This window comes from Eulemur rufifrons, chromosome 7 (assembly GCF_041146395.1).
Source record: "Eulemur rufifrons isolate Redbay chromosome 7, OSU_ERuf_1, whole genome shotgun sequence".
Lineage (NCBI taxonomy): Eukaryota > Metazoa > Chordata > Mammalia > Primates > Lemuridae > Eulemur > Eulemur rufifrons.
The window spans coordinates 53251248-53278542 of record NC_090989.1 but is presented as its reverse complement, the minus strand read 5'-3'; the positions used below and the strand labels follow the sequence as shown (position 1 = coordinate 53278542).

The window sequence follows — 27295 nt, the reverse complement described above, 5'->3', positions numbered from 1 at the left end:
CACCATGTCTTCAAATTCATCCACGTTAAACTTTGTAAAGCCTACTTCTTTGAGATGTGGATCTTCTGGTGTCCAGCGAATGTGAACTTGGCCGTGCATAGGACCTCAATTACATGCTTCTTGTTCTACCATTTGGTGTGTTAATGTATATGATGACTTGGCCAATGCGAACCCTGACCACTGTGCCCTGGGGCTTTCCAAAGGCGCCTCGCCTGCCTGCCTAATGTCTAGATTGGGGACAACATGAGGTCAGAGACATGACTGTACATTGGAAAGGGCTGTTTCCAAGGTCCCTTAGGACAACCTATACAAGCAACAGGCTGCATATCCTACCAGGTGGCTGCTATTTGCTGCCATTACACCCCAGGCCACCACAAGGAAAGGAGCATATTTTTTGTTCTTTTGTTGATAGATATTGGCTATTATGAAGAATATTGCATTTACCATTTTCTGCATGTCTTTTGGTGAGCATGTGAATGTGTTTGTTTTAGCTGTATACCTAGGAGTGGAATCACTGTGTCATAGGGTATACATATGTTCAGTGGGCACCATGAAACCCTTTTCTGAAGGGGTCAGTTATATGAATATGTGAAGATTTGGTCACTCTGCCTTCTTTCCAGCACTTGATATTTTCTATCTTTTTCACTTTAGCCATTCTAATGGCTACATAGTAGTATTGCATTGTAATTTAAATTTGTATTTCCTTAATGATAAGTAAAGTTTGGTATCTTTTTACATTTGTATATCCTCTTTGGTAAGTGCCTGTTCATGTCTCTTGCTCATTTGTTTAATGTGGTGTCTTTCTCATTTATATGTAGGAGTTATTTTGGAGTCTTTTGATGGATATATATAATGCAAATATGTTCATATATATATATATATATATATACACACACACATACATACACATATGCAAATATGTTCTTCTGTGAGTTGCCTTTTCACTCACCTAATGGTGTCTTAATTTTAATGTAGCTCAATTTATTGACCATCCTGTATGGTTGGCACTTTCTGTATCTCGTTTAAAAAACCTTGGGCCTATTCTGAAATCACAAAGATGGACTCCTTTGTTTTCCTCTAAAAGTTTTATAGTTTTTTTTAACTTTCACATGTAGATCTGTAATCCATCTTAAATTGATTTTTGTGTCTGGTGTGAAGTAGAACTTACTTATTGAGACCAGACTTTATCGTACAAATTTCTACAGAAGAAAAAAATTAGAATGACTTTGAACTAATCATCTGCAATAGTGGATCTAGAAGATGGTAGAGGTGTTGAAATAGTACAAAATTTGTTGCTTCCAATGTTTTCATTTTTTTCTGTGTTAAGATCTTTGTTCTTGTTTGTTAACTACTTACCAGAGTTCTCTTGAATATTTTCATCAGATGAAATACTTTGATAATATATTCTACATATTTTGAACCTTAAAATTTCTTTCTTATATCCAATATGGGAACCATTCCTAATAAATATATAAATGGATCTTGATAGAGTAATTAAGAATATGTAATATAAATGCTAAATAAGAATTCTTGGGATAGAAGAAACATACAGAAAGGGGAAAACCTAATAATCTAATCCAAATGTACCAAACTATCTCAGGAAATTTAGGAGTTCAAGTAGGGCAAAGGAATAGGAGCATTCCATAAGTATCAGAAAACCTAAAAGTGAATGGAGAAGTAAAAGTAAATGAATAAAAATTTAAAAAATGTTTTTGAAGTAAAAAAACTCATTATAGATAGAAGTGGGGAGCAGTGAAAACAAAAAGCATCTCAGTGTGGAAGAAATAGTTGGATGTCTTTTTTATATATATAATAGCATACAAGTTTGTTTGATTATGAGGCAAATATAACCTTCATAGCAAAATCTTACAAGGATACTACACAAAAGGAAAATTATAGATCAATATCTTTCATTAAACATATTATAAAAATTCTAAATAAAATATTAGCAAATCAAAGCTGATGATAGGTAAAAAGAATCATATCTCATTACCAGATGAGGTTTATTCCTGGAATGCAAAGTTGGTTTAACATTTTAAAATTAATGTAATTTCTGATGTTAACACAAAAGAGCAGAAAAATCATATTATCTAGTTAAAGGAAGAATAGCATTTAAGAAAATTTAATACCCATTCTAGATAAAGATAAGCAAATTAGAAATAAACAGAAACTTCCTTTCCCTGATATTAACTGCCAAAAATCTACTGCATCATCATTCTTAATGGCAAATTGTTCAAAGCTTTACTTCAGATTAGGAGTAAGGAAAGAATGTCCATTATCACCAGTTGTGTTCAGCATAGTATTGGTGGTCCCAGCCAGACCAATAAGGCAAGGGAAATGAATAAAAGGCATAGAGATTGGAAAGGATGAAATAAAACTTACTATTCAGATAACATGGTTGTGAATATAGAAAATCTAAAATAAATCTATAGAAATAATTATTAAAATTAAGTGATTCTATTTAACAAGTTGGCTGAATACAAGATTAGTACCTATAGATATATTTTTATTTACCTGTAGTTTGGTGACAGACAAACAGAAAATGAAATCTTTAAAATAACACCATTTACTAATTTTTAAAAATGTTGGATATTTAGGGAATAAACCTAACAAAAACATGTGCAGTGCCTCTACTTTGAAGTTACAAACCATTGAAAGAAAGACAAAACCTAAATAAATTTATGGATTGGAAGAATTTACAGTATGAGATCAATCAGAGCTCAGCAGATTTTAGTGGTTTTTGTTTTTGTTTTTGTATTTGTTTTGGTTTTGATGTATGAGAAGCTGATTATAAAACTTACACGAATATGCAAAGGTCCTTAATAACCAAGGCTATCCTGAAAAAAATGAACAAAGTCCGAAGACTTATACTACCAGGTATTAAAACTTAATATAAAGTTACAGTAATGAAGAGAGTGTAGTATTGTCATAAGGCTAGACAGCTAGCCTAATGGAACAGAGTAGAGTCCAAAACCAAACCCACAGTTTATGGTCTCCTCCTTTTAAGACAGTGGAGTCTTAAAAGTATGGCCATTTCAATAAATAACACTGGGTAAATGGAATATCTGTATGGAGAAAAAGTTGAATCTTGACCCCTACCTCACACTAAATACAGAAGTAAGTACAAGATAGGTTTTAGATCTAAATGTGAAAAGTAAAAACAGTGAAGCTTTTAGAAGAAACATCTCACAGAATATCTTCACAGCCTTGAGATAGGCAAATATTTTCTTAAACAGGAAATAAGCACTCACTATACAGGAAAAAAGTTAATACGTTAAAATTAAATGTTTCTGCTCATGAAAAGACCACCAATAAGAAAATGAAAAGGCAACTCATAGAGCAGGAATAGATATCTACAATGCGTGTATCTAACCAAGGACTCTTATCTAAAATATATTAGTTTTTTTTAAAAAGTTGTACGTATAAATCTGAAAAAAAAAACAGAGCCCAGTAGATACCTGAACAAAAAGACTTGAATTGGTCAATAAACATGAAGTGGTTGTTCAACTTTATTAATTTTCAGGGAAATGCAGATTTAAATGGTAATGTAATACCACTATACACCCACCACATAGGTGATTAAAGTGAAAAAAATGGAAAATGATAAACATACCATAACTCTCATACAGTACTCACAGTACAAGTTATGAAAACTGGTATTATCTACTAAGCCTGGGCATGTGCATAAACTATGACCCAGCAATTCCACTTTTAGATATTTACCCCAAAGAATTGGATACATATGTTCACAAAAAGACATATAAAACATAGCAGTACTGCTCTTGATAGCTAAGAATTATAGACAGCCCAAATGCCATCAACAATGGAATGGATAAACTATGGTGTTGACGTATGAGAATGAAGAAAATGAAACTGCATGCCACAACATGGATGAATCTCACATAATGTGAAGCTAAAGAAGCCAGACATAAGAGTGTATATAATAAGATTATATAAAGTTCCATGTGAGTTTCTTTGTATAAACTTGCAAGCTGATTGAAAAATTTATAGAGAAATACAAACATTCAAGGATAGCCAAGTTAAAATTAATCTATGGTGTCAGAAATCTAGTGGGGAGGAGTGATTGGGGCAATGTGTAGGAGGACACACAGGGTCCCGGAGTTTTGGTAGAGTTCTCTTTCTTGATGTGTTTGCTAGTTACACAGGTGTGTTAGTGTTGGGAAAATCACTAGGTTTGCCCTAGTGATTAACTTGTTTACCTTTTTGTATCAGAAAACTAATGTACATGGAAAGCTATCTGCTTGTATGTGCATAATGGATCTCTCTGGTAACATACACAAGAAACTGATAACATTGCTTGCCTCCAGGGAGTGTAACGAGAGGTCAGGGTTTGACTTTGGAACCATGTGAATGTATTACCTATTCAAAAATAAGTACAGTTATGCGGTGCATAACAACTTCTCAGTCAGCAACTGACTGCATATACGATGATCCCTTAAGATTATAATGAAGTTGAAAAATTTTTATCACTTAGTGACATCCTGGCCATTGTAACATAGTAGTGCAACATACTACTCATGTGTTTGTGGTGATGCTGGTATAATCAAACCTGTGCTGCCAGTCATATAAAAGTATGGCATGTACAATTATGTATAGTACATAATACTTGAGGATGATAATAAACACTGTTATTGGTTTATATATTTACTATGCTATACTTTTTATTATTATTTTAGAATGCTCTCCTACTTATTTTTAGAGGGGAAAAAAAAAGGTTAACTATAAAACAGCCTCAGGTAGGTCCTTCAAGAAGTATTCCAGAAGAAGGGATTCATTTTTACTGTAGGAAATGACAGCTCCTGTGTGTTATTGCCCCTGAAGGCCTTCTGGAAGATAGTGATATGGATGATCCTGACCCTGTGTAGGCCTAGGCTAATGTGTATGTTGTGTCTTAGTTTTTAACAAAAAAGTTTAAAAGGTAAAACAAAAATGTTTTTAAATACAAAAAGGCTTATAGAATAATTAAGATATAAGAAAGAAAAAAATTTTTGACAGCTGTACAATGTGTTTGTGTTTTAAGCTATGTTATTACAAAAGAATCAAAAATTTAAAAAGGGGAAAAGTTTATACAGTAAAAAAGTTATAGTAAGCTAAGGTTAATTTACTATTAAAGAAAAAATTTTTTATACACTTAGGGTAGCATAAGTATACAGTGTTTAATGTCTACAGTAGTGCATAATAATGTCTCAGCCCTTCACATTTGCTCACTACTCACTCACTCACCCAGAGCAACTTCTAGTCCTTCAAGCTCCGTTTATGATAAGTGCCTGACACCAGTGTACCTTTTAAAATGATAGGTTGGTAGCATATGAAATATGATAAGATTTAACTTAACATCTAATTAACAGGTTGATATAGGTATAAATTGGGATGTGGCCCAATTTATAAAGTAGAGAAGAAATGGGGTACAACAGGGGAGATAATGCTAACAGTGCACAAACATAGTGTAGAAATAGCCATTCCTAAGGTTTTAAAGCTTTGGAATGCCACTTTATATCTTATCCCTGTGTGCTTAATAGCAATTCTTGAATTTTAGGATTGTAGCATGTATTCTTAATTCTAATATTAATTTTTAGTTTTTTTATCATTTTAAAAACAAAACATTAAGTACTATGGAAGAAGTATAAGTTTCGTTGAAGTTGCCCTTTTCTCTGTGGTTCTCACAGCCCTGCTTGTCAGAGGTAAGCACCACTAACAAATTTCTTTGTAACCTTCTGGAACCTAATCACACATTTGAAAAATAACATTGAAAGAAAAATCGGAAGTGATTTTAAAGATTTGTTTTAGGTAAATATATATGGCATTTTCAGTTTCGTTGTATGCTTGCTTTGTGTATTAAAGTCCAGTGAAATTGACATTTAATGAAGACTTTATATTGCACAGGTTTTAGAATTACTTCTTGCCTTCTGTTCAGTGACTCAGCTACGCCATGTGCTCACTCAGATGATGTTTGAACACTCTCCATCTGGCAACATTCTAGGAAGCCGTTCTAAATGTTTAGAACCTACTGTGGCTCTACTTCGTTGGTTAAGCCAACCTTTGGACGGATCAGAAAACTGTTCTGTTTTAGCATTGGAGTTGTTCAAGGAATTGTTCGAGGTAATAGGATGATATAGAATTGACTTTTCTCTCAGTTAATTTGTTTTCAAAAACATTCATAGTAAACTTCCAGTTATTCATACACTTGAGGAAAACTTCTCAATTACTAACAGTCATACTAGACTCCCTATCATTCAGCTACTGAGGTTTTTTCTGCCAGGGTCACATATATTAGTGTTTCCTCTTTTTTCACTGAATAACTTATGTACATAGTATTTGTTTCAGTGTTATAAGTAAAGGTATTGACAAGATTTGTATGGTTTGTTGTATGACTATACTTGCAGCAGTCACATTCTCTGCATCGCAGTAGATGCTGTCCAATGCCTTTATTAGGCTGTTGAGTGGATTGATATGGGAATGTTGGATTTGGTAAGTGAAATGGAGTGGAGCGTGTCAGACATAAGTGCTAGGCATTTAAGATACAATAAAAATCTCTACATTCTGGTAGATTTTACTATCTGGGCAATTTAGCATTCCCTGCTATTTTCCCTCTTTTTGTACCCATCCTACCTACTTTAATGTCTTCCTAAAATATTTCACCCCTTATAACTGGATCCTATGCACAAACAGATATGTGTGTGAGTGATTAAGTATGTTTATTAAGGATTCTACACAAATTATTCTTTATATTTTATCTTAGTCTTGACTGTTTCACAATCAGTTTTAGCATTAAAAAGTCCTTTGAAATTCTTGATGGAAATTATTTGTGGTTGTAAACTATTAAGACCAGTGTCTATTATTTAATTATTATAATTGCATTTAGCAAATTCAGGATATTTTCAGTAAACACTTTTGGTTTAGAATAATTTAAATCACATAGTCCATCAAAAAATGTCTTGCTTGTAAAACTTTACAGTTTGAGAAAAAAACATAATGGCCCTAAAAATTGGCTAAAAGGGTAAACTTTAAATAACAACTTTTAAGTAGGAGACTCAGGTCAATGAAATATTGAAGTAAGTGTAAAAAATGTAAGGGGTATTACAGCTCAACGATGACTATCTCTGCATTCTATATTTCATCTTTAATCACTGGTGATGGTTAATTCTCCAGGATGTCATAGACACTGCTAACTCTCCAGCAGCTGACCATTTTGTGACCCTTCTGCTGCCTACAATCCTTGATCAGCTGCAGTTCACAGAACAGAATCTGGATGAAGCCTTAATAAGAAAAAAATGTGAAAGGATGGTCAAGGCCATTGAAGTTTTGTTAAATATCCTTTCCTGTAATAAATGTGAAAACAATATAAATAACCATTCTTTTTTTTCTAGTATTACATTTGCTACATTTTGTTTTTATTTGTAATTTTGTCACTTACATCTATTCAGAATTATTGAACTAAAATTTAAACTATAGAAAAAAATCTCAATAAAGATTCTAAAAAAGTTATCCAGATTTTTCCCCCTTATTTTTCTGTGTAAAACTTTTAAGCTAAAGTATATTTTAAGAAATGCTTTTTAAATTTGATTTGAACATTTTTATAGCAATTTGAAATTTGGAGGTATATTCTAAGATGACTATTCCATTACTCCTTGTTACTCTTTTGTGTTTTTGATGCTAATTATTGCCCCTGGATGATTAGTTGTGTCATTTTTTGGTGGAGTGTATTAGCAGATAAAGAAATATTGATAGAGTTGTTATGATTTTATACCAGTGTTTCAGTGTATTTTAAAAATAAAAGCCTCCATAATTGTTGTAATAATGATAATATTACACTTGCTTATTTAAGAAACAAATATATTAACACAAATAAATTCATTTTAAAAAGAAAAGAAAACTCTGAACAATTAGTGTCGCTGCTTAACTTCCATGTATTGATTTTCTTAGGTCTTTCCCTGTGTTCACTTTTTCTAGACCAACTGATTCTGAGTTGCTAAGAAGTGCAAGGCCTAATTTTTAAATATTTCATTAATATTTTTTAACTATAAGATAGGAGTCACTATATCTCAACCAGATCTCTTAAATTTACCTGGTCAGGTTTCCTTATATCACAGAGCAACAAGAATATGCCCAATTTTATCCTGTCGTAGAGCAAACTTCATCTCTGTTTGATCTCCTTTGTAAACTGCTACTCCTTAATTTCCCTCTTTCTTTACAGCAGTGACTTTCAGCCCTGGCTTCATATTAAAATCACCTCGGGAACATGTAAAAAGTTTGATGCTAGAACCTTATTTCCAGAGATTCTAATTTAATTGGAGTATTCGAAAACCCTGAAATCAATGGTTAGTGTGTGTTTGTGTGTTGTTTTTTTGTTTGTCATTGTTTAGACTACCCAGGTGATTCTAACATGTTGCCAAAGTTGAGAACCACTGCAGTAAAGACACATGATTACTTTTCTTGACCTTAGAGATATTTATAATTAATTTGGTGGGGCCTTCTCATTGAATCATGCTATAACTTGGCCTTTTTTAATGATAGATATTTACATTAATTTACAATACATATGCCAGGTGTGGTGGCTCATGCCTGTAATCTGGGAAGCCCAGGCAAGAGGATCACTTGAGGTCAGGAGTTCAAGACAATATACAAAATATGAGAAAACAACTTCCCTTAATTCAACAAATATTTATTGAACCATTCTGATCCACACTAACAGAAAAATGAGCATCCAGTGGAGAAACATCCTTTCTCTGTTTTACCCTTGACTCAGAAACTTTTAGTGCCAGTCCATCTTTTGCCACTCACCAGTCAATTAAATGGTTTGAGCACCAGTTTCCTACTCTGTCATTGAGCTAATGTAACAGTTTAACCAGACTGCGGTAATGACATGATTTGTATGAAATCATCCTGAATGTTATAAAGTATTTTACAAATACAAAGTATTTTGAGAATTTTTTGTTTGTATATCTTAACAAAACTTACCTCTGTGTGGAGATGATACTCTGAAAATGCATATTGCAAAAATTCTGACTACTATCAAGTGTACCACTCTGATAGAACAACAATTTACATATGGCAAGATTGACCTGGGCTTTGGAACAAAGGTAGCAGATTCTGAATTATGGTGAGTATATGAAATCTGATGGCAAAAGGACAAGCCAATAAAATCAAAAGATGCCATTATTCTCATTCCTTTTGGAGGATCATCCTTGGGTTATAGTTTGTTATCTCAAAGTATAGCAGAGAATTAACAAAAATATATTGATAATGGATTTTTTAAAAAATTCATTTAATTTATAGATTGTGTGCTTCTGAAGAAAAGTATTAACATCTGTGATTTGTATTGTTTATGTCATAATTGTCAGTGATCATGCTCCTCGAGAGCAAGGATTATCTCTTCTTAATTTTTGTTCTCCCTTTCAGGTACAAAGCTAGTAACATGGCCTAGTATAATTCATTCACCATATATTAGATATTCCATATTGCCTACGATTACCCCCTATTGTTATGCCAGTGCCAAAGCTAAGAATTGGTTATGTTCCAGTACTACTGCTTATTTGAAGCAGAAAGTTGAAGCATGTTGGTATTTTGAGAGTAGAGAAAGAAATACTCTCTAAACTTAGACTATTAGTGCCAATTTGTTCTCTTTGGGTCTTGAGTTATAAAACTTATTGATCTCTATGATATTTTTACTTGTCAACAGAAATAATACTTTATCTTCTTGAGTTTTAAAAATAAAAGTATTGATTTTTTCATTTTCAGTAGAATTATGGACAGACATAAGCTGTAAGAAATTTTTGAGTTACGTAATTTAGATATGACTTATTTTTAAAGCAAACTTGCTGCCGATGTAGTTTTGAAAACTCTTGATTTGATGAACAAACTTAAACAGTTGGTTCCTGGTATGGAAGTAAGCTTCTACAAAATCCTACAGGTAAGTTTAAACTCTTTCATATGTAAATGTTCCTTATGTATAAGTTTGTGTTTTAACTTTCTTTAGAAGATGTTTCTCTTAGAATTGGCCATCAGAAGAAAGTTTAAAGTTGTTAATTGTCTTAAGTAGTTATAATAGTCTTATTGCAGAGTTATTTTAGGTAGTTTCACAGGAATTGAACATAAGTGCTTCTGATTCTAGTGTACAGAATGTTCTCAATAGTGCTGCTTCCTCAGCCTTCTCCTTTCTTGTGTAATACTTGCAAGTTTTTTCATTTGTTTCTGTTGGCACTGGGGGAAGGGCGGTATTTGTTTTGGGGTTTTGTTTTTGATCGGGGTTGATGAGGCAGGGTATTAGGGAGACATCTAAAAGAAAGGAACTTGATTTCGAGTGATAATAAGATTAGAGGAGGTATGCAGAAAGTGGCTAACTCACAAATTTCAATGATAATAGGTGAATTAGAGCTCTAGATGTTATCAAAAGACAAATTTACAACAAATTTAGTCTAAAGATCTAATTGGCTTTTATTTGTGATTCTAGAATCAAGCAACCTCATTCTATAAAATAGAATAAATTGTTCCGATAAGTGAAGCAGAGGAGGTTGGCTTGATAGACAGACAAGGGCTAAAGAAAGCAGAAGGATTTGTTGTTTCAAAGTTACTTTCTTTATGGGGCTAAAACGGGGGACTTCCTTATTATAGTGACTCAGGTTGACTAAAATCTCCTGCGTGGTTTTTGTTTGTTTTTATTTTTTGAAAACTGGCCCATTTTAAAGTACAGGAAGCTAATCTAAAATAATGGCCTCTCATAAACTTTGTTGAACAGTACTTTGTTGAACAGTATCTACCTTGATATCTACAACACTTGGCTTATAATAGGTATTTAACAAAAATGTGTGAATTACATTATCATAGTAAGTTATCAGAGATGGCTCTAGTGAATGTACAGACAGGGTAGAAGCCAAAACTGAAACGTTCGGCATGGGCCACTTACATGCTCTGAGAACGTTACGCTTAAGAGACTGGGTTCCAAATGTTCATTCTACTAATTGTTATTCAGTGCAGGCTTAAGTAAGATATTTTGCCTGGCTAAACTTCAGTTTCCGTGACTACAAACTGGAAATAATGATTCTTCTCCATGGGAGGAGTTATAAAGTGTTACCATTGGGGGTTTTGGAGATAAAGGCCTGCTCTTATCATAGTTCTATGGCATTGGATTATACTTGAGTACCTACAAGGCACTTAACATTTTAATTATAAAGGATTTATATTTTAATATTTTCTTTACTAACTGCATTTTTTTAAAAAATGAGTCAAACTGATTTTATGTCAATACTTAGGAGATGTTTTTCTTAGTACAAGGTGAGCATCCCTAATTTGAAAATCTGACATCTAAAATACTCCAAAATTCAAAACTTTTTGAGCCTCATCATAACACTCAAAAGAAATGTTCATAGGAACATTTCAGATTTTGGATTTTCAGATTAGGGATGCTCAACCAGTAAGTATATAAAGATATTCCAAAATGAAAAAAAATCCAAACTTTGAAACACTTCTGGTCCCAGGCATTTCAGATAAGTATACACAACCTGTAGATGATTTGGGTCTTAACAGTACTAATATAAAATATTTACTGACATGGAGGACTTGAAGTAAGTATATTGTTTCAAGTTTTAAGTTTTCTGATTTGAGTTCATTTTAATTTTACTTTTTATTTCGCGGCTTTAATTTGGAAATGATTAGCCATTTTTTAAGTTTTTCTTTTAAATGATAGCTTGAAAAAAATAAAACAATTCTTTTTTTTTTTTTTTTTTTTTTTGAGACAGAGTCTCGCTCTGTTGCCCGGGCTTGAGTGAGTGCCATGGCGTCAGCCTAGCTCACAGCAACCTCAAACTCCTGGGCTTAAGCAATCCTACTGCCTCAGCCTCCCGAGCAGCTGGGACTACAGGCATGTGCCCACCATGCCTGGCTAATTTTTTCTATATATATTTTTAGTTGGCCAGATAATTTCTTTCTATTTTTAGTGGAGATGGGGTCTCACTCTTGATCAGGCTGTTCTCAAACTCCTGACCTTGAGCGATCCACCCGCCTTGGCCTCCCAGAGTGCTAGGATTACAGGCGTGAGCCACCGCACCTGGCCAAAAAATAAAACAATTCTAAACATCAGTCAGTTATGGATGATATTTTAAATCCATCATACAATACATAAAAATATGTAAGGCATAATTTTCATAGGCACACTTGAAAGCATTCAGAACCTTGGCCAAATTTTTTTTAAGCTAAGCTAGTATGTTCATATTGATTGCATGGCAGTGTAAACAGCTATTCAGCTATAAAAAAAAAAAACTAATAATACATTCAAACATCAGATAGAAACACTTTAGAATTTGCCTAGAATTATTTTATGATTTAGCTCTGTTTACTTACTCACCTTACTCTAGAAGATCTGACATTGTTTATTCTTTCTGCCTCTTGTTTTCTGGTTTCTGATTTGTTTAGGATCCACGTTTGATTACTCCTTTGGCTTTTGCTTTAACATCAGATAATAGAGAACAAGTGCAGTCTGGACTGGGAATATTATTGGAAGCTGCCCCACTGCCAGATTTTCCTGCTTTAGTGTAAGTTGTAATCATTTGGAATGTATCTGTTGTGGTGGTACAATACCCTGCTATGTGTCTTTAGTCCTTAATATAAATGTGAATTGATAACTTCTTTGTAATAGTAATCTTTTAAATGATTGAAAAAATTTTTGATTTGATTCCTATAAATGAAAAGTCCAGATATACTCAGGGAAAAGCTAGATCCAATAGTTGAATGTTACCTGTCTTTGTCTCTTGCCACCTCTTTTTAATGATAGCCTCCGGACACTCTAAGCTTTATCCTGTCAGTTTAGTTCTTCCACAGAAAGAGCTTTTCCTTCCTGATTGTTTAAGTGAAAGGTATAAGCATCACTGTCATTGACCAGATCCTGGTCATTTGACGAGGGGTGAGATATTATATGAAAACTATATGGATGAAAGTTATTTGGAATAGTGGACTGGGAGAGTTTCTATAGAAAAAAAATCTGTGCTTTCATCAGGAAGTGGAATAAATGATGGTCAGGCAAAATTTTCTACTATTCTCATTAATTTCAAACAATAAGAGAATATTTATAATTATGTTTGAAAAAACCTTCGGGTTTTCAGGGCTCTGTATAAAACAAATGGTTAACAAAATGTCTGTTGGTGTCTACTTTAATTATTTGTAAAAAATTTAAATGGTTTATATAAATGAATTTGTAAAAGTGATTTGAATAATTTGAAGCAATTGATAAATAGGTCAGACATTCTGTATGTGCTGGGGTCAGCAAACTGGCCAGTGGACAGGTGCCTGTATTTGTAAATAGTTTTATTAGAACAAGGCTATATCCACTCATTTCATACTATCTGTATTTCTATGCTGCTTTCACTTTATAACAGCAAGGTTGAATAATTATAACAGTCCATATAGGCCTTTGAGCCTAAAATATTTACTATAATGTCTTGTAAGAAAAAGTCTGCTAAGCCATGCTATGCCATTCACTGATTTAGCAATCCCATTTTTCAGAATTAATAACTTGGGTAGTCATAAATTAAGAATTAAAGAACTACAGGTGCAAGACCTAGAGACCACGTAAACAAAATTCCCTTCATTTTATAATACATATTTTTTAACAAAAAAAACAGACAAATAGGAAGCTTTTCAAGTTATAAGATAGGTGTGGTCTGTGAAGCTGCTCCGTTTTGTGGTGGCTTACTTGCTTCAACTATAGCAATCTGACATAAAGCCAAACCCCAAGCTTCAGAGGGGAAAGCTACAGCCTCACTGCATGTGGGAGTCTCATCCTCTGCTTCCATATGTGTGGCCTTTCCTGTCTTACTTGTATTGTAGATAATTTTCATTTGGGGCACTACGTCCAGTGCCCATTTATGCTTACTATTTAATATCCTTATTTGACATTATCTTAGGCAGTTTAATAAAGTGAATTGCATGATGGATGCATCAGTAGGCAGGATTTTTTGTGTCTTTGCTTTTTTGTTTTGTTTAAACATTTAACAAATAAGGTGAGGGCCACCAGCCCTTCTAGACATTTTGGATGTTGTAGTAAATTAGACGAGGTGTCTGTTGTCATGAGATTTGCACTCTAGTTGGGAGATACGTTAAAAAAAAATTTTCATATTTTGCACGTCACTATGGGGAGGAGGGTCAGTTAATATTAGTATTACATAAGGCATTAGGTATGGCCTATCTGAGAAGGTGGATTTGAACTCAGAAGAAGAAAGAACCAGCCAATACAGATCTTGTAAGAAAGTGTTGTTCCAAGTAAAGGAACAGCTCCTACGAAGGCCCTGAGGCAGGAGAAAGATGGGATTTTTAAAGGTACAGAATGGAAGTCAGGTTGGTGCGAACTTACTGAGGGAGAAAGATAAAGTTCTAAGGGCATAGATAAAGGCCAGGTGATGTCACCCACAATAAGAAGAAGGTTGCTTTGACCAAAACTCATAACTTTGTTCTTATTACAAATAATCCAGACTCACAAACTAGTTTTACAATGCTTCCAAACCAAAGGCAGAGGTGTCATAATAAAGGGTTGCAAGTAGAAAAAAATGAGTCCTCTGGAAAATTGCCCAAAACTCTGTTTCATCATAGTCTCCAAGAAAATTACTTCAAGATTATTTTCAGACTTCTATTCCCAAAAAAAAGAAAAAAGACCCATTCTAAAAGATTCCCTAATTCTACACTAACTCTGCCTTTTACTCTATTTTTTATGTAATTATTTCTTTTTCTTTTTTACTCCCATTCAGACTTGGAGAAAGTATAGCAGCAAACAATGCCTATAGACAACAGGAAACAGAACATATGCCTAGGAGAGTTCCGTTGCAATCATTAAATCACAGTTTTCCAACATCAGTAAAGTGTTTAACTCCTCCCCTTTTGAAAGATAGCATTCCTGGATTGAACATTGAGGAATTAATAGAAAAGCTTCAGTCTGGAGTGGTGGTGAGTGAAAAATAGCAATTATAAATGGGATTGTACCTGGTACATACCAGCTATATGTCTGCCCTGATTATAATATTTATTTAAACTTTTTTTTTTTTTTTTTTTTTTGAGACAGAGTCTCACTCTGTTGCCCAGGCTAGAGTGAGTGCCGTGGCGTCAGCCTAGCTCACAGCAACCTCAAACTCCTGAGCTCAAGCGATCCTCCTGTCTCAGCCTCCCGAGTAGCTGGGACTACAGGCATGCGCCACCATGCCCGGCTAATTTTTTCTATATATATTTTTAGCTGTCCATATAATTTCTTTCTATTTTTAGTAGAGGTGGGGTCTCGCTCATTGCTCAGGCTGGTCTCGAACTCCTGAGCTCAAACGATCCGCCCACCTCGGCCTCCCAGAGTGCTAGGATTACAGGCGTGAGCCACCGCACCCGGCCTATTTATTTAAACTTTAAACGCAGATTTCATTATTGAAACCTTATCTTTTAATCTTAAAAATAACAATATTCTTGAAATTTTGGAAAGAAAGGAAGAAAAATGAGTCATTAAATTCCAGCATTTAATACAACTGTCATTCTTTTCCTAGTCCTTCCTCCCACCCAAGTTAAGAAATATTTTTAAAATTTTTCACAAGCATACCAGATTTTACCCAGATATTCTTCTACAGTAGCCAGGCTAGTGAAATATTTATGTCCCACCTGATACAGCATTCATTTCTTTTTACTTTGTTACTCATCATTAAATTTCAATAATTTAATTTCGAAGTAGGCATTTATTTCATTTTGTCAAGTGTTAAAATGTTCTGTTTTTTTACTCTATGAAAACCTAGGTAAAGGACCAGATTAATGATGTGAGAATATCTGACATAATGGATGTATATGAGATGAAGCTGTCCACATTAGCTGTGAGTACAAGCTTATTTTAACTGTATGTAATAAGCTTTAATAGATGTTTTCCTAAAATGATGAAAATTAATGGTATATTTTCTTATAGTCCAAAGAAAGCAGGCTACAAGATCTCTTAGAAGCAAAAGCTCTGGCCCTTGCCCAGGCAGATAGACTGATTGCTCAGTATCGCTGCCAAAGAACTCAAGCTGAGACAGAGGTATGTACAATATACAGACATGTCTGATTAGTAGAAAAATGAATAAAGTAAAATATGTACATAATATTAGTTATTTATTTGTTACTCTAATTGAATTGTTCTTAGCATGTGACATGACTACTGCCTCCATCTTGAAACTCTCTGTTTAATTTTGGTTACATCATTATCTTCTGGTTTTTTTTCCTACCTAATTGATATTCTTTTCCCATATCATTTATGGTCTACCTTTAAATGTTGGAGGTTCCCAGGATGTGTTCTAAGCCCTTTTCTCTTATTTCTGTGTTCTGTGATTTCAACCATTATCAAAATGTTAATGTCCCCAATTTTATATGTCGAGCACAGATCGTTCTCCTGAGCACTAAATGCTTCCTATAGCTCCATTTAAATATACAGCAAATATTTCAAACTACTCAGCATAACCAATAATGACCTAATCACTCTTCCCTTTTTTAAAATTTATTTTTATGTATTCCTTCTACTATTTTTAGTTTTCCAAAGAAGAAACCTAGAAATCACAGTTTACCTCCTATAATTATTCACCAAGTTCAGTTGATTCTACCTTCTAAATATTTCTCTTTCCTGCCTTGTCTCTGTTTCTACCACTATTTGCTATAGGTCAAATCCTTTTCATTTTTCATAGGAATTACAGCAGATCTTCTAATTTCTCTTCCTACCTTTAATCTTGGTCCTTCTTGTCAGCCACCTTCCACACTACTGCCAAAGTCATCTTTCTTTTGTGTTTGATTCTACCCTCCTTCCCCAGGGATCTCTGAGGCAGGGAGTAATCTGACACTGTCCCTCCTGTGCTGAATATCCTTCACAGTAGCTCCCATTGCTTTTGGAGTATCATCAAAATTTCTTAATTTGGCATATAGGGATTCTAACTATGCACTTCTCAGTCCACATCTTGAATTTTTGCTCATTCTTTGCAGTCAACCATATCAGGCTACTTTGCATTTTCTGGAACTTGCCATACTCTTGTATTTCCCTGTCTTTGCACTTGCTATTGCATATCTGGAACACCTTTTCCTCTCAGTCTTTGCCTAACTCCTCATAATCCTTTAAATTTCAGCTTACATGCCTTCATTTTCCGGAAGCCTACTCTGGTCTCTTCCTGTTCATGCATATGTCCTTCTTCTTTGTATCTACCCTGTGCTTACCTCTTTAGAATATTTCTCAGACCATGTGAAAATCGTATTGCCTGCCACCCTCACGCACAGTGTCAGAGACTGTTTGTTTGTCTCCAGGCACAGTATTTGGCACATAGTAGGTGCTCAATAAGTTTGACGTTATGCTACGTAGATAAATGTACATGATGTGTGTATACATATACCTTATGAGTGAAAACTTAACTGCAGTAATATGAAATTCCCAGCAGATACAAATGAAATCTATATAATTTGATATCATTTATAATGAATTATAATAAAGTTGTCTGGCTTTTGAAAGAGACATCAAAATCAGTGACAAGTGAAATACCTCTTAAGTCTTTTTCAGAATAAAATATTCAAAAAATATAAAGAAATATAACCATATTTCCTTTTTTCTTATTTTAATATGATTTCATTTGTCTCAACTGATATGTTGAATTTATCATAAATTCCAAGAGAGAAAATTGGCAATATTAAAATCATTTTTCTTTCTCTTCTCATGACACATTCTTATGTTCTCTGTCTTTTGGGCATGTCTTACATTTTGTTAGAGAATGTAATGTTTTATCCATGTGACTGGAAAAGCTTATCATAAAAATAACACTAAATAATTGCGTGTTACCTCTTTACAGTCTATGTCATAAAAACAGAGAAGGGCTTAGGTTTTGATCTGACATTTTAAAATAAGTAGTATTTTTAAGACTAAAAGGGTAGGAGGAATCCACTTCTTATTCTAGTTACTTTTCTGCTTTTTATTGTTTCATGCCACATATTAAATACATACAGATGTAGGTTGTGGTTCCTGATTATGCTAGCTTAATTTTAAGAGTTCAGTTAAGCATCTGTGATGTAGTTAAGATATTATTCTTAATTTTTACCCAAAATGGGAAAGCTGATGTGTACATAATTAGGTGGTTTAGTGTTAATGGCTACTCCCAAGGACCATACCCTTCTAATTGAGTACTGTATGTATAGCTACCTTTGTGTTGCTCCAGTTTTGTTCATTTCCATTCATCTGGTCATAATATTGTTTTTGTCAGACAATCTATTAAATAAAAAACTATAACAGTATCCGATTTATTGGAAGTATTAATAGTTAAGTAATAAATATATATAACTAAGAACTTTGCATAACCCAATAGATGCTAGTCTATTTGCTATTTAGTGAATCTTTTAAATGGTAGAAACTTGAGAGTATTATGTAAATGATAGTGGGAAAGTCTGTGTTCTTTTTATTTCCTTTTTTTTTTTTTTTTCTTTTTTAAGGCACGGACACTTGCTGGTATGTTGAGAGAAGTTGAGAGAAAAAATGAAGAACTTAGTGTTTTGCTGAAGTCACAACAAATAGAATCAGAGAGAGCCCAGAGTGATATTGAGCATCTCTTTCAACATAATAGAAAGTTAGAGTCTGTGGCTGAAGAACATGAAATATTGACAAAATCCTACATGGAACTTCTTCAGAGGTAAGGAAACTAAAAATTTCTGTGTAAGTTTAAAATCTGGAATGAACACACGGTGTTTCTTTTCTGTATCTCTAAAATCCTTTTGTAAGGATTTCATATATTCCATTACAAGGTAAGTAGTTAGCAAGAAACTTAAGTCATAGTGAAATGATACATTTTTTCCTCAAACTCAGTATCAAAGTTGAAAACAAAATAAAGGTTTCTTCATTTCTTCTAGTTGACTTCTTTTATTTATTCATGCAGTTACAAGTCATTTTGGATATAAGCTCCACCAAGACAGGTTTCTTTGTCCATTTTGATCACTCACAAATCCCTAGGGCCTGTAACTGTGCTTGGTACATAGTTAGGCACTCTATTAATAACTGTTGAATGAACTTAGTTGTTGTCACAATTAGTAGTTGTTTGAATTGGTTATTCTTGCAGAGCAAAAGTAGTTAAATATTGGCAATTTCATATTATTCAGCCTAATAGCATGGAATTTAGGTAATAGTGTATAACTCATCTCTAAATATCATTGAATATAGTTTACTTATATGTGTGACTATATCTGTAGAATAGGTTTTTCTAGGTGAATTGCTGGGTAAAATGGTATGTGCATTTAAATTTTTTTTTTTTTTTTTTGAGACAGAGTCTCACTCTGTTGCCCAGGCTAGAGTGAGTGCTGTGGCGTCAGCCTAGCTCACAGCAACCTCAAACTCCTGGGCTCAAGCGATCCTCCTGTCTCAGCCTCCCGAGTAGTTGGGACTACAGGCATGCACCACCATGCCCGGCTAATTTTTTCTATATATATATTTTTAGCTGTCCATATAATTTCTTTCTATTTTTTAGTAGAGATGGGGTCTCGCTCTTGCTCAGGCTGGTCTCGAACTCCTGAGCTCAAACGATCCGCCCACCTCGGCCTCCCAGAGTGCTAGGATTACAGGCGTGAGCCACTGCGCCCGGCCTAAATTTTTTATAGATACTTCCAAACTTCCCTCTAAAAAGTTTATACAGATTGAGTGTCCCTTAACCTTTAAGCATCATGTTGGCACTCAAAAAGTTTCAGATTGTGGAGTACTTCAGATTTTGGATTTTTGGATTAGGGATGCTCAGCCTGTGCGAATTTATTTGCCTGCTAACAAAGTTTGATTGATTTTTCCTCCTTTATCAAGCTCCTTTACCTTTTAGGACAGTTTTAAAACTTCTGAATTTACAAGGAAAACCAGGGACAATTATGTATTTTTTACCAAAAATGAAAGTAAAAATACTTTGAGGAACTTGTTTATTGTTTTAGTTTATATTTTAAGATTGCTCTATGCTATTAATACAGAGATGTGGACATTTTTAACTTTGCATAGTACATGTACTTATTTGCCCATCAATAAAAATGAAGGTGGGAAAACGAATCACATCTAGAAAATTTGGGATGACAAGGTGATTTCTAAACAGGATATTTTCCCCAACAACAACTTTGTTTACAAAGTCTGATTGTTTGAGGCACCACTGATAAAATATACTATTAGTGATAAGTTGGGTCAAGAACCTAGGCAGTGAACATAGAGAATGAAGAGAATGTAGCCAGTGGTCCAAGAGAAATACTGGTTTCTAGGACCTGCTATGTTTTAGGTAGTGATTTAGAAGCCAAAACAGAAAAGTCCTTGTATGGCCAGACAGATAACAAAGAAATGAAGCTGACTGGGGAAAGATCATTTGTAATGAGTAGACTGTCTAAAGGCATTCAAATTCAGATTGTTAAAAAACTGCGTGGGACACACAAAAGCCCTGCTGGCCAAATTTGGCCAGTGCCACCAGTGTTTAGTTTGGTTTTTTTTTTTTTTTTTTTTTTTTGCCTTGAGACAGAGTGTGTCTCTGCTGCCTGCACTAGAGTGCAGTGGTGTCATCATAGCTCACAGCAACCTCAAACTCCTGGGCTCAAGCAACCCTTCTGCCTCAGCCTCCTGAGTAGATGGGACTACAGACACAAGCCACCATACTCAGCTAATTTTTGTATTTTTTATAGAGACAGGGTCTCACTGTGTTATCCAGGCTGGTCTCAAACTTCTGGCCTCAAACAATTCTCCTACCTTGGCCTCCCCAGCGTGCTAGGATTACAGGTATGAGCTACCACACCTGGCCCAAAAAGGGCATTGTATGCTTACGATAGTGAAAGTATCACTTTAGGAAGGATTTTTTTCTATATTTACCTTGCAGGTAAAATAAGCAGAGCTATTAGATGCAGAGCTTTAAAGAGGGAGAGAAATTTAGAATCCTAAACTTCAAAGATAGCTATATGTATTTATAGCAAATTATGTAATGCAATATTATCTGTAAAATAATGCTCTATTCATAAATATGAGGTTAATGTCCCATATATTTCTATTTCTTAGTAATTTTTACCACGTAAGTCAGCAGAAACATCTTTACTTCCTTTTAAAGTTGATTGAATTTTATTTAGGTCCTGCTTGTTGATATCATTCCTCTTCTTACCTGCAGTGTATGTAATTTGGTTAGAAGAAATAGTAAAGAAAACACTGAGGTTTTTTTCTCTGTATGTTTTCTTCCATAAAGATACCAACTCATTTCTTTGTCTTTTCAGAAATGAAACTACTGAAAAGAAGAATAAAGATTTACAGATCACATGTGATTCTCTGAATAAACAAACTGAGACAGTGAAAAAATTGAATGAGTCACTCAAGCAACAAAATGAAAAGTAAAATCTCTAGTTCTATATTCTAAATATTTGAGATTTTTTTAAAACAAAATGATTCTTTCTATATTGATGAAATTAATAAAATTATCACTTATTTTAGATATAAAATATATACTAGCAGAATTTACAGGCATAAATTTTCTTTTGAAATATTTCTTGGGGAGAAAAAGCCACAAATGATATGTTTCATTGATATTTTCTTCTATTTTTTTAATAACTTCAGAACTATTGCTCAATTAGTAGAGAAAGAAGAACAGAAAAAAGAAATACAGAACCAGCTAGTAGACAGAGAATATAAACTAACAAGTAAGTGGATTATTTAACTCATTGTCTATTTTTAATGTTTTGTATTGGAAAAAAAATCAAAGCATGAGTGGTTTCTTCGTTTTTTACTTTTCTCATTCTTCTGAACCATAAATCACATTAAAAATGGCTCTCCTTTTCTTGCCATAACATTTCACAAAAACAGTTTGGTTAGATTGATCAAGTTAAAAAAACAATACATTTTGTTGAAATCTATGGGTTATAGGAAATGGTTGCCCTTTTTAAAATAAAAAATTTTCAGGGAACATAACAGCAGGTGGCAGTACTAGGTAACTTTTAGTTATTAGCTTCTAAATAGTATATCTGTGAAATGATCCACAAAAACATTTTTATTCTAACTCACTTGCCTTAGAGCACAGAACCTACCTATATAATTTTTTATAATTGTAGCTCTCCTTTTCTTTTTTAACCCTTAAGTTTTGAGGGTTGTCCTTCACCTCTTTAAAGTATATTTAGAACATAAGAGGAAGGAAAAACATGGAGATTTAGTATTTTGTATAGAATACTGTCATATGGGAAGAGTTTCAAGGTATTCTTTATTCAGCAAATACTGTAAAATTTCCAGCAAGATGTTTCTTCATCTTCCTAGCTGTCTTTCTTTTGTTCTTATAATGTTGCTACTAAACCATTTCAGGGTATTGTCAGTATAGATCTCTGAGTATAGGCCGGGCACGGTGGCTCACGCCTGGAATCCTAGCAGTCTGGAAGGCAAAGGTGGGAGGATCACTTGAGCTCAGGAATTCATTCAAGACCAGCCTGATCAAGAGCGAAACCCCGTCTCTACTAAAAATAGAAAAATTAGCGGGGGCAGGGGGGCCTCGTGGCACATTCTTATAGTCCCAGCTGCTGGGGAGACTGAGGCAGAAGGATCCCTTGAGCCCAGGAGTTTGAGGTTGCTGTGAGCAAGGTTGATGCCACCATGGCACTCTAGCCAGGGCAACAGAGTGAGACTCTGTCTCAAAAAAATTTAAAAAAGACCTCTGAGTATATAGCTGACTGTTTGTTTGTTTTAAGATTTGCATCAAAAATCAAAAGTACAAGAAGAAAAGATTAAAGTTTTACAAAAGGAAAAGGAAGATAAGGAAGAAACTATTGATATTCTTAGAAAAGAATTAAGCAGAACAGAACAAATAAGAAAAGAGCTGAGCATTAAGGTAAGAGTTCTCATTTGCCTTAAAATTAAGAAGTCTTTTTTGAAAAGGGTGAATTTGGATAAATTAATGTTCTCTTTCTTTAGTAAATTTTTTTGAAGATAATAGGATCTCAAAACAGTTTGAATATCATTTGTTATGAGGGCTCTCTCACAATGTGAAAACCTGTATTTCCAAAAATCATTAAACATTTATTAAGTACATACTGTGTGTCAGCACTTACTGCTGTGAAGTGTACAAAGAATACAGAAAGGGATTCCTAGTTTTTATGTAGGAACAGGTAGCTGTATATAGGTATATAGCCGTATCTCTGCTTATGGGAATGGTAGTAATAATAATAGTTCATATTTGTTTAGAATTTATAATTTGCAAAGGACTCTTTGAAACATTTTTCTTAATTTTTACTTTATCAAATATATTAACATATGAATATTAATAAATATTTTTAACTTACAAATGAAGAAACTGAGTCTGATGTTACTTCTAAGATCATATAACTGATAAGTAGAACAATAGACATATATTCTCAATCTAAGTCCAGTGTTCTTTCTACATTATCATGATTGCATAGCTTGAGGGGTAGCTATGAATTGTGCTTGTTGACCCATTTACCACCAGGAAGTTGAGAACAGACTAGGATTAAAAGACTTTGAATTACTACAGAGCATGAGTAACAAAAGAGGTGTAAAATTTAAAGCCATATTTACAGTTTTTCCACTTCTCCTTTAATATAATTATCTTAGTGATTTTAAATAGTATTGTGCAGTATTTTCTGCAAAATTTCAGCTGCTAGCATTGATTTAAAAAGACAAGTTGAATGTGTCTTCCCAATTTGTATTATATTGTTTAATGATTACTTAAACTTACCATATAATTTAATTAACTAAAATATTATGTATGCAGCATATGTATATGATGTATGTGAATATTATGTATGTATAATAGTATGTATTTATAATGTGTCTTTAAATGGTTGTCATACAAATAAAACACAAAAGCATCTTAAAATATCTATGAAGAGAAAACATGCAAAGTTATTTTTCTTCTCAATCTCCCCCCACCCCATCCGTAGGCTTCCTCCCTAGAGGTTCAAAAGGCACAATTAGAAGGTCGTTTGGAGGAGAAAGAGTCCTTGGTGAAACTTCAACAAGAGGAGTTGAACAAACATTCTCACATGATAGCAATGATCCACAGTTTAAGTGGTGGAAAAATAGGTCCAGAAACTGTGAATCTCAGTATATAGACATTATGGCATTTTGGAATTTGTAATCTAATGTAATTTTTTATGTATTTATGTATTGGAGGGAGGCGGGTAGGGAAGGTAATTTGTGACTCCACAACAATAGGAAAGTATTATCTAAGTATTAATTTAGTAAAGAACCTGATCTGAAACATGTTTTTACTTGATCTTTTGAATAGAATTTTTTTTTAAGTTTTACTTCCTGTTTCTGGCTTTTATTGCTTAAAGCATTGGTTCTTACATTAGAATTTTCCTTTTAACCTCCATTATCATTTTTCTAAGGTCCTTTGCTTTTTCCTTAGTTGCTTTCTACTCTGTTTCGTTTATCTAATTTATTCTCATTTATGATTATTTAGATCTTACAGAGTCAAACTTTCTTGATATAACAACCCTGAAGATTAATAAATTAAAAAGACAATTATTAATAAAGAGGGAAGATACACTACTAGAGCACTTTTTTCTAAAGCACAAAAGAAAATATTAGTGCATTTAAAATAGTGTTTATTACTGCATTTAAAATACAATAAGATCCACATTCACATGAGATCATTAAAAAAAGAAAAAGAATGCAGTAAGATATATGGTATAAATTCTTAATTTGAAAAAAATGCAATCATTCGTTATCAGAAATGTATAAAAATTAGAAAATAACTATTGTGTTAAATGATTATATTGTCTCAAAAATCTAATAATGTGTAGAATTACTTGTAAGGTATTTTTATTTTTCTTCTTTTTAAAAATGCTGTATTTTGGCCCACCCATGTCACTTCTAATCAGTTATGAATTTCTTATGATTTACATGAGGATAATTTCGATTCTACCCTTGCTTCATGTTCAGAAATTTATTATTTACTATTCTCAGGTGAATTGCATTTAATATACTGTCTTAGAGTTAGTTTTTCATTGGACCATTTAATTTTAAAGCATAGGTTAAATATCCTTATCCATGTATTTCTTTAATACAAGGGAATTTTTCAGTACTTTCATTTGAATCAAATGTTCTAAGTAATGGATGTAAAAAAATTTTTATATCAATATTTTGATTTTATTGCTATAACATTACAACCATTAATTTTACTTAGTGTTTTTTTCACTGTATCTTTGATTTAAACAAATTTAGATTTACTTCTATTTCTGAACCATAGTATATCTGAATTTATGTTTAGAAATTAAATATATTTTTATATTTCACTAATTACATTAAGTAATATCAAGCAATAATAGATTTATATATTTGTATACATTTTGTACAGTTCCAGAAAATTTTTTTAAAGTATTGTGCATAGAAAAACATTTTAAATTACTACTTATGATATAGATACATTCTATTTCTCTTTTGAAATTGCATACATTTTCAATTTAATATGAAAAAGTTTACATAGATATGACTGAAGAACAAAAGGTTCTATAACATAAAAGAACAAAAAATTAAAGAAATGAATGAATAAAACAAAAACTCTAGATATAATCAAACTATCTTTACATTTTAGACATCTCAAGACACTGAGCCTAGCCCAGTGCTGCTGCCCTATAGGATTTTCTGTGATAATAGCAGTGTTCTTTCCTAATACCATAGCCATTAGTCACATGTGGCTATTGAGCACTTGAAACATGGTCTGTGTAACTGATGAACTGCATTTTTAATTTTATTTAATTTTATTTTAATTTTATTTAAACTTTATTAATTTAAACTTTAATAACCATCCTGCTAGTCACACAGATCTAGCCTGTTCTTGCAAGTATGCATTTTTTAACAACTCTATATGCCTATTAAAGACCTACATAAGCAGATACTCCATATATTTAGTAGCCTTTTTTTAATATAGTAGTTTTAACCTGTTTATTTCTACTGTTTTCTCTCTTGAGAGGAAAAATCGTACTTCAGCTTTGAAGGTGAGTAGTTACTAATCGTTATCCTTTGTCACTCTCTGTCTCTTGTAGCACCTTTCATATTGTTTCTATGGGATATTGGGTACTTTCTGCTTTTTGATCTGTGTACCTCTGATTAAGAAAAACAGAAGTAAGGCTGGGCACAGTGGCTCACACTTGTAATCCTACCACTTTGGGAGGCCTAGATGGGAGGATCGCTTGAGGCCAGGAGTTTGAAACAAGCCTGAGCAACATAGCAAGACTTTGTCTCTACAAAAAATAAAAATAATTTTAAAAATTAGCCAGGTGTAAGTTTATATGAGAAACTTAAAACTGTGCAATAAAATGACACTATTTCTTTTTTCCACTCCTAATTCCAAATGAGTATCACTGGCAAAAAAGGACAAAGTCTGAGCATAGATGATTTTAAATCAGATATTTTGCCATTATCACTGTTTAACAAGAGCCATCCCTGTGGGTCAGAAGAAAACACAAGGTTCTATTATAATTAAGTGTGAAGATATAACTACTGCACTTAACACCATCTCCAAAATTTCTTAAGTAGTCTTTCAATATCCATTAGCAGTGTTGCTCATAAGAATCACATGGGGTTTGTTAAACATATGAATTCTCAAGCTCGTCTCTTGGAGATTCTGTTTCATTAGGTTTTGGGGGGCAGGGCCCTGGATTTTGATCAAAAACATGAGAGCATTTTAAACTGAGCACTTGATAGAGAACTTAGACATCTTAATAGGGGACTAGTCCATTTGAGCTTTACGTGGATGTGATCTTCAGTCAGATAAAACTAATATGGGGGCTGGTATCTTTATGCAGGGCTCTTAGTAATTTTATACCCTATTGTAAAGTAAATGCGCCCATGCCTAAAACCTCGACTTTCAGGGCTTTCAGTAGTGCATGTAGTGCCAGCTGCTTGGGAAGCTGAAGCAGGAGGATCACTTGAGCCCAGGAGTTTGAGGTTGCAGTGAGCTATGGTGAAACCACTGTACTCTAGCCGGGGCAACAGAGCAAGACCCTGCTTCAAAATAAAATTTTTTAAGAAGCATATATGTAACTATTTTTCTTCTTTTCTCTAAGAAAAGTTTATTTTAATCAAATTTGAGCCCCCACCATAGTCAGGGTTTCAGAAATGATTTGTATATGTGTCTGCATGCCCATTTCCTAATGAGAAAAACAAAACTTAGGAAATGCATCATCATATTAGGATTGCTGAAATCCTCTTAAAATTTTGCTAGGAAGAATTTGTCTCAAAATGTTCATTAACACAGTTCTTTTTATTGTTTATACTTGCAACAAATAGAGACTTCTCTTAAGATTTGGCTGATTATACTAAACTGTCTATCAA

General features: G+C 33.4%; 1 protein-coding gene and 1 non-coding gene across 2 annotated transcripts in view; one reads left to right on the top strand and one right to left on the bottom strand.

Annotated features, from left to right (window-relative positions):
- CIP2A (cellular inhibitor of PP2A) overlaps nt 1-24066 on the top strand; it is a 37001-nt gene extending 12935 nt beyond the window's left edge. Inside the window, exons 9-21 of the mRNA XM_069472578.1 lie at nt 5905-6120; nt 7171-7330; nt 8980-9121; nt 9832-9931; nt 12430-12548; nt 14754-14949; nt 15771-15845; nt 15935-16045; nt 18463-18659; nt 21235-21348; nt 21572-21654; nt 22687-22826; nt 23896-24066. Of these exons, the coding sequence (XP_069328679.1) occupies nt 5905-6120; nt 7171-7330; nt 8980-9121; nt 9832-9931; nt 12430-12548; nt 14754-14949; nt 15771-15845; nt 15935-16045; nt 18463-18659; nt 21235-21348; nt 21572-21654; nt 22687-22826; nt 23896-24066 (1824 nt within the window). The remainder of the gene's footprint in view (nt 1-5904; nt 6121-7170; nt 7331-8979; nt 9122-9831; nt 9932-12429; nt 12549-14753; nt 14950-15770; nt 15846-15934; nt 16046-18462; nt 18660-21234; nt 21349-21571; nt 21655-22686; nt 22827-23895) is intronic.
- Nucleotides 277-408, bottom strand: LOC138388967 (small nucleolar RNA SNORA70). Its single transcript, XR_011234414.1, has one exon. It is a non-coding gene; the product is annotated as a small nucleolar RNA SNORA70 (small nucleolar RNA).
- Nucleotides 24067-27295: the final 3229 nt, after the last annotated feature.